Below are 12,637 nucleotides of genomic sequence, written 5' to 3' on the forward strand. Positions count from 1 at the left end.
TTTACCCCACAACGTACTCAAATTGACTTGGAAGTCTTTGCATGCATGATCGTCGTGTATCATTGACTTTAGAACTTCTTTTTTTTTTTTTCTTTATCAAACTCGGAAAAAGGTCGTTTAAAGTTCGCACAATTTGTGTAGGTAGGAACCTGATTATGGAAAATTTTCATTCTTGTTACTGTGTCCGCGATGGCACATAATTTCGAACAACCATCTGAATTCTCATTTACTCCTATATATAGGGCATCTCTGTACCATCTCATTGCATAAGAATCATGGGGCACAATAGTGCTTCCATCCAACTTGTCTTACTAATTACACTGTCAGGAATTTTATCCCTTAAAACCATTCAACTTGGTTTCTGCAGTGCTGATCATAATGTGGGATGCATAGACATAGAGATGAAAGCCCTTCTCAAGCTCAAACAAGGCCTCACAGATCCTTCCGACCGGCTTTCGTCTTGGGTGGGAGAAGATTGCTGCAAATGGAGTGGTGTGGGCTGCAACAACATAACTGGACATGTCAACAGGCTCGATCTTCGCAATGGTGATGGAGCAACAGATCATGCATTTGGTGGTGAGATCAACCCTTCTTTGCTTGTTTTGAAAGATTTGGTTTACTTGGATTTGAGCATGAATTACTTTGGAGGTGTCCAACTTCCAAGTTTCTTTGGATCACTAGAGAAACTGAAATACCTCAATCTCTCTGGTGCATCTTTTGGTGGAATCATTCCCCACAATCTTGGAAACCTCTCAAGGTTGCTTTATCTTGATCTTAATAATGACCATGATGACCCAATTGAGACTGACCTTCAGTGGCTTGCAACTCTTTCTTCCTTAAAGTACCTTAACTTGGGAGGAGTGGACCTTGCCAAGGCTGCATCCTATTGGCTTCCCACTGTTAATATGCTCCCTTCACTTGTTGAATTGCATTTGCCCTTTTGTGGACTTTCCATCCTTCCTCTCACTCTTCCTTCTATCAATTTCACATCCCTTTCGGTTCTTGATCTCTCTGGCAACGGTTTGAACTCCACAATACTTCCCTGGTTGTTCAATCTCACTGAACTAGAGATGTTGGATTTGACAGATAGCAGTCTGACAGGAAAACTGCCTGATTCTTTGGGATATCTTAAAAGCTTGAAATACCTCCACTTGTCGGATAACTCGTTTCAGGGTTCAATCCCAAAATCGATTGGAAACTTGACATCTTTGGAGGAGTTTTACCTTGGATGGAATCAAATGATTGGGATCATCCCAGAAAGTCTTTGGGAGCTCTCATCGCTGGTTTCACTTGATATCTATGGCAACACCTGGGAAGGTGCCATTACAGATGCTCATTTTGCGAAACTTGGAGGCCTGAGAAAAGTATCAATTGGAAATAATTCCCCTAACATTTCCTTGGTTTTCAACATAAGTTCTGATTGGATACCTCCTTTCAAATTAAGATTCTTGTACATTAGATCATGCCAACTAGGTCCCAAATTTCCTGCATGGCTTAGAAATCAGACTGAGTTGACCACGGTGGTACTTCGAAATGCTATGCTTTCAGACACCATACCAGATTGGTTTTGGCAGTTGGATTTGCAATTAGACAATCTAGATGTCGCTTATAATCAATTAAGCGGCAGGGTGCCGAATTCATTAAGATTCAGCTATTCTTCCACTGTTGATTTGACTTCAAACCGCTTCGAAGGCCCACTTCCACTCTGGTCCTCAAACATTACCTGGCTGTATCTTAGAGATAATATATTTTCGGGGCCAATTCCTCATAACATTGGTCAAGTGATGCCCAATTTGACATATCTAGACATTTCTAGGAACTCTTTGAGTGGAAGCATTCCCCTGTCCTGTGGTAATTTAAGCCAATTAGAATTCATGTTTATCTCAAATAACCACTTGTCTGGTGAGATTCCTCATTTTGGGAACAATATACCGTTATTGTTTATTGTAGACATGTCAGACAACAGTCTCTCTGGTACAATCCCAAGATCCTTAGGCTCTCTTACTTTACTCATGTTCTTGATCCTCTCTAGCAACAACCTTTCAGGTGAAGTCCCTTCCTTTAAAAACTGCACTTACCTTAATATTCTTGATCTTGGTGATAACAAGTTTTCTGGACCGATTCTGGCTTCTATCGGAGAAAGCATGCCCTGTTTACAGATTCTAAGCTTGAGGTCCAACTCATTTACTGGAAGCATCCCTTTGAAATTATGTGGCCTTCCCACTCTCCATATATTGGACCTCTCACACAACAATCTTTCCGGAAATATTCCTCACTGCATAGGTAATTTGAGTGGCTTGAAATCTGATTACACATCTGAAGATACAAATGCCTTCGGTTACCAGGGAGGATTGGAGGTGGTGTTAAAAGGAAGAGTGCTTGAATATGACTCCATCCTTTACCTTGTTAAGAGCATTGATCTCTCGGACAATAACTTGTCAGGAGAGATACCTGTGGGGATAACAAGCCTAATAAAGTTGGGCACCTTAAATTTGTCCATGAATCATTTGACAGGAAATATACCACCAAATATCGGAAACTTGGGGTTGGTAGAAACTCTTGACCTATCAATGAACAAACTTTCAGGTTCAATTCCACAGAGCATGGTTTCTTTAACATTTTTGAATCATCTGAACTTGTCATACAATAACTTGTCCGGGAAAATTCCAACGGGTAACCAGCTTCGGACCTTTGTTGATCCGTCAATTTATGAGGGCAATGCCGATCTTAGCGGGTGTCCATTACCAGCTGGTTGCCAAGACAATGAAGAAGCACCTCAAGTTCCAAGTGGAGATGGAGGAGAGGATGATGATAGTAAACTTGAAAAGCTACAGTTCGTCATCAGCATGGTGATAGGTTTCTGTGCAGGGTTCTGGGGAGTTTTTGGGACTTTGGCCATGAAGAGGTCTTGGTGATATGCCTATTTTCTCTTCCTTGACAAAGTGAAAGATGCTATCCTTGATTTTGTCTCAGCCATTGGTACTTATCTGCAAAAAAGATCATAGAGCACAGAAGAAGCTACAAATGCGAAGGCATATATGTATGCAATTAGCAAATAAAGCAATGTTTAGTATTGTCCTTTACAAATTTCTAAGTTGATTGTAATATGCATTTATACTTGTATGTGTTGTGCTAGAAGCACCACGCCTTAAGGAAATAATTGCTTCAATACATTTCGAAATCGATAAATTTCCACTGGAGCAGGTGTTGCTAACCCAAGGATAAGAAAATAAATGTAAAAACAAGAAAATAAAATATTTAACGAGGTTCCTCACAACAAGTATAACTGGGTATGTCCCTAGTGCAGCGTGTGCAAACACGTACGCTATCAACTAATTGGGATGTTTACAAAGTGTTTGACAACCTCACAACCCGAATCGTCAAATACATCCAATAACACTCACCGCACAAAAACCAAATTGATGAGACCAGTCACTACCCTATCGGAGAAACTGCCATTACCACCTTAGAAACCCATGGATGGACCACCTAGAAGGAATACTCCAGAATGCTGGGTATATCCATTAGATAGCTAGCAACGTGGCATTCTCATAATTCTTATCCATTATGTATTAAAGGACCTGAGGTCCCAAACTATCACAGACAAGAATGTAGAATTTACTCATTTCAGCCTTTTCAATTTCGGTCCTTCCTTTCTTTTAGCACCACTTCCCCTGTGCTCCATCACAAATAGAGGAGGAAATTATGAACCTTAACTTCATCTTTATACAAAGGTACAAATCTACAAATTTATGCAATCCAAATCATTACTTTATACCATTCAAAAGACATGACATCGAGTAAGTAAAGTTACGAAAATTAGGTCTTTTAGTCCTTATAACTTTAAAGTTAGTGTCTATAAGTTTTTCAATATTTTCTAAAGTTGTCAAAGTTTAGAAATAATTAAAATTTTGTTTTGTTTTGAGTTGTTTTATCGTGCCGACTCAAAATTTGTTCACGTCACTTATATATATAAAAAATTATTTTTGGGAGTTTTGAAAGGAGGGAAAGATGCTTGTGAGAGGGGTAAGGTTAAAGGAGGGAGAGAAGGGAAACGAGGTTTATTGCGAAAAGGGTTTATTGCTTTACTCAAACTGAATTGACAAGTTTTTATTTTTAATTTTTAAAAAAGGTCTAAAAGACAAAGAAAGTAAAACAGAGAGAACCAAATCCTATGGCGCTTCTTCTTCTGAGACCACCTCCTTCTCCTCCTTATCTTCGCTTCATGGCCTTACGCTTTCTCTCACTCTTCTCTTCACCCTCACTTCCCCTCCTCTTCTTCTTCTTTCTCGTCTTCCTCTCTTGCTCGTCCCTCCCTCTTGTTCAACCCACAACTCTATCAGTATTCATGTTACAACATAACTTTTTCTTTGTTTGAATTTGAGTGATTTTATTTGTTCATTTGTTATTTTTTGTGAAAATATATTAGTTTTTGTATTTTGCTACTCGGGTTTTTCCTGGGAAAGTGGAAAGTGTTTAAGGGTTTTGTTATTGGTTGTGACAGGACCCATATACCACTGAAGGGCGTTCCTAGCTGCTGTGCAGTGGTGGACCCAGAAATTTTTTAGCGGAGGTGCAAAATTGATTAAGTATGAAAAATGGTTTTTCAGAATAATCATTTTCTCAAGATAATTTTTGGCGGCTTTTATTCCTTACACATCAAATAAGAAAATTTGATTTTATGGGATTTTAGTATGAAGTATATATTGACTTAATGAGCCATCATTTTTAGCCTAAATCGTATTTTGCACTAAAACCGATTTTTCATATTTTGATTTGGTTGGAATTTGATTTTCTAGTATTTTTATTTGAATCCAAATGGGGGGTAGTTTGAAGCACCTACAATGGTTTTTTCGGTGAAGGAAGGTGCAGCTGCACCTCCTTGCGCCTTAATGGATCCGCCTCTGCTGCTGTATAGTTCGAAATGCGGCAGCTCTGGCTCCAATGCTTATGGGTCAAAGTTTTCTATTTTATGTTAGCCCATTTGCTAATTTATCTGTACATCATGCTTGTTATTTTTGTTTTTGAAAATAACTCATTTTTCTGTATTTATTATTTTTCTATTTGTCATTTTTTCAAATTCAATTTTCAAATTTAGCCTCGTTTGGCAAAGACCCATTAGTGTAGTGGTTTGAAGTAATGGCTCCTTCAAACAAGGTCATGGGTTCGAGTCCTACTACAATTTTCCCTTGTCCTAGCAACCCTCTATGGTCAGTTCGAACCCCATTACTAGTGGAAATTCGTCAGTAATAGCTTCCTGGCGAGTGCAGTGGCAAAAATGAGGGTCGTCAGTAAAAGTCATGTCAATGCTACCAATACTGACCAACTTTTGCAACTTATTCGTCAATAAAAGTGTATCTCTGTCACAAGTCATAAAATGACTCCAGATTATTACTGACAAAACAAGTGGCCAGTATTTAAAAAAAACTTTTGTCAGGATTATTGTTTTAGGATTGGATACTAGTGGCCAAACATTTGTGAGGATTGTTCTTAACCAAAACAAAATGAAAATAAAAATTGATTGTTTGTCAATTTCTTTGTGCGCTGATGCACCATTTAATATAATCGGAACATTTTTTATTCTTAAAAAAAATTATTTGATACTGAAAATGCAATAATAATTATAAAGTACACTAATATAAATAAGATTGAATGATATACAATCACCATCCTTATAAAATATAAAGTAAAAATGTTGATTACAATAGCCAAATATACAAAGGTCTGCCTACATCAATAGAGTTCAAAAACTTTAGTTGCCCAACCTATTCAAAATTATGTCATGCCAAATATTCAACTAGTACACTACAAAAGTATGCATACTGTGACTCAAAGTGACGTAGTTGCGTCCTCGCAATCTCTTGGATGACCCTGCCTTCATTTGAATCCAAGGCACCAGATGTGGCTTTAACCCCAAGTCCTTCACAAAATGACTCAACAAATGCAATGCCAAAAGGTATGGACTATTCCAAGAAAAGAAGGATCATCCTTGCCTACCTTTTAAGTGCTTTTATTCTTGAACTCAACCAATAACGTTCCTACATGTCACATTGATATGTGGATCACATACTAGAACATAAGAATATGATCTTATCAAATATTAGCATAAAAAGAAATATTGCATCAGCTTGCCGTTTAGAAAATAACATAAGCCTTTGTCTATCTACATTATCATACCACAAAAAAAAGTGGATTGAATGAGCAAGGTAGATTCAAATTTTACAAAAACCAAGGCCTGAGTCATGTTTCACATAATTGGAGGTTCTAAAAATTAAATATATTGACAAAAACCATAATTGAAAGTAACAATGACTAACATAAAGAAAGTAGATGCAAAACATGTGGCTGGCCTGTTATTTCTAGCAATTGCCAATTATGCGACCACCTCTGCAGACAGAACATATATAGGACCATAAGCATGCCGAAAGTATTCATTCCCAATTAGATGTCTTGATTTCTCAGACCTGAATAATAAATTAATGGATGGATTCATAAAAAAAAGAAATTAAATTAATTAATCAATCACAAAGGTAAAAGCTCTGGTAACAATTATAAAACCCATATACCATTTCATTTTAGGGTCAGTGATTACTGGTCCTTTCTTCATGCATCCAATGTAGGTTTATGAATGCGTTCTCTCCTTGGCTAGAATGGTAGGAAAAAAGAACCATTAAAACCACAATAAAAAGATCAACAGGGCATTTTCATCAAAGCCAGATATTGTTGATCTTAATCTAGCAGAGCTGTAAACATCATAGCTAAGCTAATAAAGATCAACCTCAGCAACTAATCATGGTAAGCAAACCCAGAAGTGATATCAAACAAGTGCATCGTATAACTGTTGGAATGTAATCTTGCAGCTGCTTTCTTGGAGCCGAAGTCACCAAGCTTTATTTCTATCATTTTATGTTTATTTTATTTGTGATGTAATTAGAACCAGTGGATCATAGTCCAGGTGGATTCTCTAGCTTAGATTTGGGATGACAAGTATAAACACCTCATAGGGTGACAGCTGTAATTCGGTTAGAGAAGAATCTCTCTTCTCTCTCCTCTACCGAGTACACTACGTAAGCCAACTGTTTGTGAAAATGCAATAGAACAATCCCTTCTCATTTTCTCTTCTTCTCTGCAAAATCTCCATTTCTCTAAACTATACAAAACAACCATAGAATTCTAACATGGCCTCTGAGCCAGGTTCGGTTGGTTGCTAAGCGTGAATATGTAAAAATCAAAAGCTGGTGTTTGATTGAGCTGAAATCGAGCTCACTCAACATTCCAAGAGGCGTATCTGTTTGAATCCAATGTCTAATATGGCAGGGCCAAGTACTGCTGAGCTTCGCACGCCAGTTTTCAATGGAGAAAACTATGACTTTTGGAGCATACGAATGAAAACCATTGTGAAATCTCATGGGTTGTGGGATTTGGTTGAAAATGATTTTGATGCTTCAGATCCAAAGAAGGGAAAGGAAAAAGAAGAAGGATCTAAGGTTGCTGAAGTGGAGAAGTCTACAATGGCTGAGATTTTGATGAAGGATGCTCGTGCACTTGGATTGATCCAAAGTGCAGTCTCAGACCAAATCTTCCCCAGAATAGTGAATGAAGAAACCTCAAAGGGTGCATGGGATATTCTAAAGCAGGAGTTTAGAGGCGATAAACAGGTACGAAGCGTTAAGCTGCAAGGTTTACGTAGAGAGTTTGAATATACTCGTATGAAGGATAGTGAACCATTGTCTGTTTACATTGCTAAACTATTTGATTTAATTAATCAAATGAAAAGTTATGGTGAAGAGCTGCCTAGAGAAAGAGTTGTGCAGAAATTGCTGATTATTTTGTCTAAATCGTATGATTCTATATGCTCTGTGATTGAGCATTCCAAGGACCTTGACACTCTTGAAATTCAAGAAGTGGTTGCATCTCTGAAGAGCTTTGAGCTCAGATTGGATAGGCATACTGAAAACTCCACAGAAAAGGGTTTTACTAGCTTGAACATAGAGAGTAAAAGCTCTAAGAAAGGAAGTTCTTCTGGAAATCACAAATCTCAGAAGAACTGGAAGTCTAATGGAAAGAATTGGAGTAACAAGTCCAATTCTAATCCTAAACCAAATGCATCAAATGAAGGAACCAAAACACCCTGCAAGCATTGTGAGAAACTACACTATGGCAAGTGTTGGTTTGAAGGAAAACCAAAATGCAAAGGGTGTGGAAAGTTGGACACATACTCAGAGATTGCCATGGGAATCAATCTGTACAGAAGGTGAATTATGCTAATCAGATTGAAGAAACTGGAACTCTGTTTTATGCATGCAATGTTGTGACAGATATGAAATTGAACAATTCATGGTATGTTGACAGTGGTTGTAGTAACCACATGACTGAAGATGAAAGGCTATTGGTGGATATTAGAAGGGATGTAAATTCCAAGGTGAAAATGGGGACGGGAGAGACAGTCCAAGTTACAGGGAAAGGCACACTTGTGATAGAAACCAAGCGGGAAGAAAGCACATTCAAGAAGTGATGTTAGTGCCTGGATTAGAAGAAAATTTGCTCAGTGTTGGGCAGATGATGGAGCATGGAAATTGCCTGGTATTTGGAAAGGGAATGGTGACAATTTTTGATGATTGGTCACTGCAAAACCCTATTGCTAAAGTTCAAATGACTAGCAACAGGTGCTTTCCTCTCACAATGGTGCCAGCTACTCAGTTGGTGCTAAAAGCTAGTGTGACACACAGCTTGCAAACTTGGCACAAGAGACTGAGGCATCTTAATGATCAAAGCATTAGGCTACTTGCAAATCAAGGCATGGTTCATGGCTTACCCAGTTTAGAAAAGGATTTTGAAGTTTGTGAAGGCTGCAAGCTAGGAAAGCAACATAAAGACTCATTCCCTGCAGAATCCACTTGGAGAGCCCAGTTTCCACTAGAGTTGGTACACACAGACATCTGTGGACCAATGCAAACTGCATCAATGTCAGAAACAGGTATTTCTTGTTATTCATAGACGATTGTACTAGAATGGCTTGGGTCTATTTCCTCATAAATAAGTCAAATGCCTTTGAATGTTTCAACAAGTTCAAGGCTATGACAGAACTACAAAGTGGACATAAGGTGAAATCTCTTAGAAGTGACAGAGGTGGAGAATTCATGTCAAATGAGTTTCATGAGTACTGCAGTGAAGCTGGAATACAAAGGCAGCTGACTGTAGCATATTCCCCTCAGCAAAATGGAGTAGCTGAGAGGAAGAACAGGACTGTGATAGAGATGGCAAAGTCTATGCTACATGAAAAAGGGCTTCCTTATGAATTTTGGGCAGAAGCTGTCAATACTGCAGTATATCTACTCAACAGATGTCCTTCTAAGTCTCTTAAAGAAGTGACACCATTTGAGGCATACACTGGAAGAAAGCCAGGTATTGCACACTTGAAAGTGTTTGGAGCCTTATGTCATGTGCTCATTCCTTCGGCACTAAGGCACAAGCTGAAAGAAAACAGTCACAAATGCATTCTTGTTGGCTATGGACTTTGTGAAAAGGGGTACAGGTTATATGATCCTAGAACTAGAAAAATTATCTTGTCTAGAGATGTGTATTTTGATGAAACTGCTTCATGGAAATGGGAGAACACTAGTAATGTAGAGTTGAGAATGCCTATGCAAATGGAAAACCAGGATAATGCAGAACATGAACAGATGGTAGTTGATGAACCAACTCAAATCTTGGATACTCAAATGCAAGTAAGAAGAAGAAACTGTACCTCAAGATGAGGAAATACTTGACAGGTCTCAAGTGTTTGATCACACACCTCATAAGTGGAGGAGTATTAATGACATCATGGCAAAATGTAACATGTGCATTGTGGAACCTGACAGTTTTGAAGAAGCTGATTTGGATGAATCATGGAGACATGCAATGAAGGCTGAATTAGAGATGATTGAAAAGAACAATACATGGGAATTAGTTGACAGACCATTTGACAAACCAGTAATTGGTGTCAAGTGGGTCTACAAGGTCAAGCTTAATCTAGATGGCACTGTGCAGAAGAATAAAGCTAGACTGGTGGCTAAAGGCTACTCACAAAAGCCCAGGATCGATTACAATGAAACATTTGCCCCAGTGGCAAGGCTAGATACCATCAAGAACCTTGATTGCCCTTGCTGCACAAAAGGAATGGAGTTTGTATCAGTTGGATGTGAAGTCTGCCTTTCTCAATGGCATTCTAAAGGAGGAAGTCTATGTTGAACAGCCACAAGGATATGTCCAAAAGAATAAGGAAACCAAAGTTTACAAGTTGAACAAGGCTCTATATGGACTGAAACAAGCTCCAAGGGCCTGGTATGATGAAATAGATGCCTATTTCAACAATGCAGGATTCAAAAAGAGTTCTAGCGAAGCTACTCTCTATGTCAAAACCAATGACACTTCAGGTATTATTATTGTCTCACTTTATGTAGATGATATTATATATACTGGTAGTTGTCCCAAATTACTTGAAGAGTTTAAGCAAGATATGATGCAACACTATGAGATGACAGACTTGGGGTTGTTACATCACTTTCTTGGCATGGGAGTGGTACAAACAGATAGGCACATTTTTATTCACCAAAAGAAATATGCAATGAAACTTCTTGAGAAGTTTGGAATGAAGGACTGCAAGTCAGTGGCAATTCCACTTGTGGTGAATGAAAAACTGTGCAAAGAAGATGGAAGTGAAGCAGCAAATGAAAGTGAATTCAGACAGATAGTAGGGAGCTTGCTCTATTTGACTGCCACAAGACCAGATGTAATGTTTGCATCTAGCTTACTTGCTAGGTTCATGCACAATCCCACAAAGAAGCAATTAGGAACTGCCAAAAGAGTTTTGAGATATATACAAGGCACACTTGATTTTGGCATTGAGTTTGTGAAAGGGAAAACAACTACTCTAATAGGGTATTGTGACAGTGATTGGGCAGGGAGTGAGGATGATATGAGAAGCACCTCAGGATATGCTTTCACACTAGGCTCAGGCATGTTTTCTTGGGCTTCTATCAAGCAAAACACAGTTGCTTTGTCCACAGCAGAAGCTGAGTATGTGAGTGCTGCAGAAGCAACTTCACAAGCTAAGTGGCTAAGATTTGTGCTTGAGGATTTTGGTGAAGAACAAGTAGAAGGTACACCAATCCTATGTGATAACACTTCTGCTATTGCAATGGCAAAGAATCCAGTTCATCACCAGAAAACTAGACATATCAGTCGGAAATTTCATTTCATCAGGGAAGCTATTCAAGCAAAAGAAATTGAGCTAATCTACTGCAAGACAGAAGATCAAATAGCAGATATTTTTATCAAGGCTCTGCCTAAGGATCGCTTTGTTAAGTTTTTTTGAAGCCTACTTTGTGTGAAATCAGCTAAAGGATTAGAAGGGAGTGTTGGAATGTAATCCTGCAGCCACTTTCTTGGAGCCGAAGTCACCAAGCTCTATTTCTATCATTTTATGTTTATTTTATTTGTGATGTAATTAGAGCCATTGGATCATAGTCCAAGTGGATTCTCTAGCTTAGATTTGGGATGACAAGTGTAAACACCTCATAGGGTGACAGCTGTAATTCGGTTAGAGAAGAATCTCTCTTCTCTCTCCTCTACCGAGTACACTATGTAAGCCAACTGTTTGTGAAAATGCAATAGAACAGTCCCTTCTCATTTTCTCTTCTTCTCTGCAAAATCTCTATTTCTCTCAAATATACAAAACAACCATAGAATTCTAACAATAACAATATAAAAATACAAGCTGATCAAAACCAACATCAGAAAAAGGACAAAAAGGCCCCAGCAAACCACCAAAACCCCAACAAAAAAGGAAAACAGAACCACAACCTAAACAAAACAAAACAGAAGACAAAAATCCCTAAAATAAACAAACAAGCCCCAAACTACAAGAAAATCTTATTCAAAGAACAACAATATCATAGAAAAAGGTAAAGAGAAACACACCAGGATTCTAAGTTTCCAAAAAACATTCAACAATCCTGCAACAGACAAATACATGCATACCTACAAATCAGACTTCATTAACAAATAATAAAATATTGAAACAAGAGCTTTAAAAAATCAAAGGATATAATCAGGCTTCACATCTACAACTCAACTAGTACATCGTCCATGTCTACATCATAAAATTTGTTTTCTAATTTTTATAACTAATCAGAAGGATTCATGGGTCATTTACCCATACTCAAATACCTTAAAAAATAAAAGAAATAGGAACAAAAATCTCGCCAGAATAGGGGCCATCTTTAAAGAAGAAGAACCAAGTCAGACCCATCTGAAAAGAGCAAATAAAATCCCCAAATTTAATCTCCCTGTCAATCTAAACTAGCAGATGCGAAAATCACAACCACACGATTCCTCAAACTCCAATAGCTCTAAGGAAGAGAACAATTTCTTCTTCAATGAAAAGAAAGAGAGGAAGAGGGAGGAGGGGTGAGTGAGTGAGAGAGAGCAAAACCCGAAAACGAAAGAAAAAAGAGAGAGAGAGAGAAGAGATGGTCTTTTTTGATAAAATGAGAGAGAGAGTCGATTTGGAGGAGGTAGAGAGAAAGTTTAAGTAAAAAAAATTATATTTAAGTCTGGTACTAGCAAACCAACTTGTCAGTACAAAAATTTG

General features: G+C 38.1%; 2 protein-coding genes across 2 annotated transcripts; both read left to right on the forward strand.

The window, feature by feature from the left end:
* Positions 1–275: 275 nt before the first annotated feature.
* LOC117635263 (receptor-like protein EIX2) lies at positions 276–2,915 on the forward strand. Its single transcript, XM_034369610.1, has one exon. It carries the CDS (start codon positions 276–278, stop codon positions 2,913–2,915), a length of 2,640 nt encoding a protein of 879 aa, XP_034225501.1.
* Positions 2,916–7,310: 4,395 nt separating this feature from the next.
* On the forward strand, positions 7,311–8,515 carry LOC117635264. Its single transcript, XM_034369611.1, has 2 exons — positions 7,311–8,254; positions 8,353–8,515. The coding sequence occupies exons 1-2, from the start codon at positions 7,311–7,313 to the stop codon at positions 8,513–8,515; spliced, it is 1,107 nt and encodes a 368-aa protein (XP_034225502.1).
* Positions 8,516–12,637: the final 4,122 nt, after the last annotated feature.

Source organism: Prunus dulcis, chromosome 7 (assembly GCF_902201215.1).
Source record: "Prunus dulcis chromosome 7, ALMONDv2, whole genome shotgun sequence".
NCBI lineage: Eukaryota > Viridiplantae > Streptophyta > Magnoliopsida > Rosales > Rosaceae > Prunus > Prunus dulcis.

What these genes read in the sequence shown, in the direction of transcription:
- LOC117635263 (XM_034369610.1), top strand. Translation starts at nt 276, where the DNA reads ATGGGGCACAATAGTGCTTCCATCCAACTTGTCTTACTAATTACACTG.
- LOC117635264 (XM_034369611.1), top strand. Translation starts at nt 7,311, where the DNA reads ATGGCAGGGCCAAGTACTGCTGAGCTTCGCACGCCAGTTTTCAATGGA. An exon ending in GGAATCAATCTGTACAGAAG is followed by an intron (nt 8,255 to 8,352) that starts GTGAATTATGCT and finishes GTATGTTGACAG; the next exon opens with TGGTTGTAGTAACCACATGA.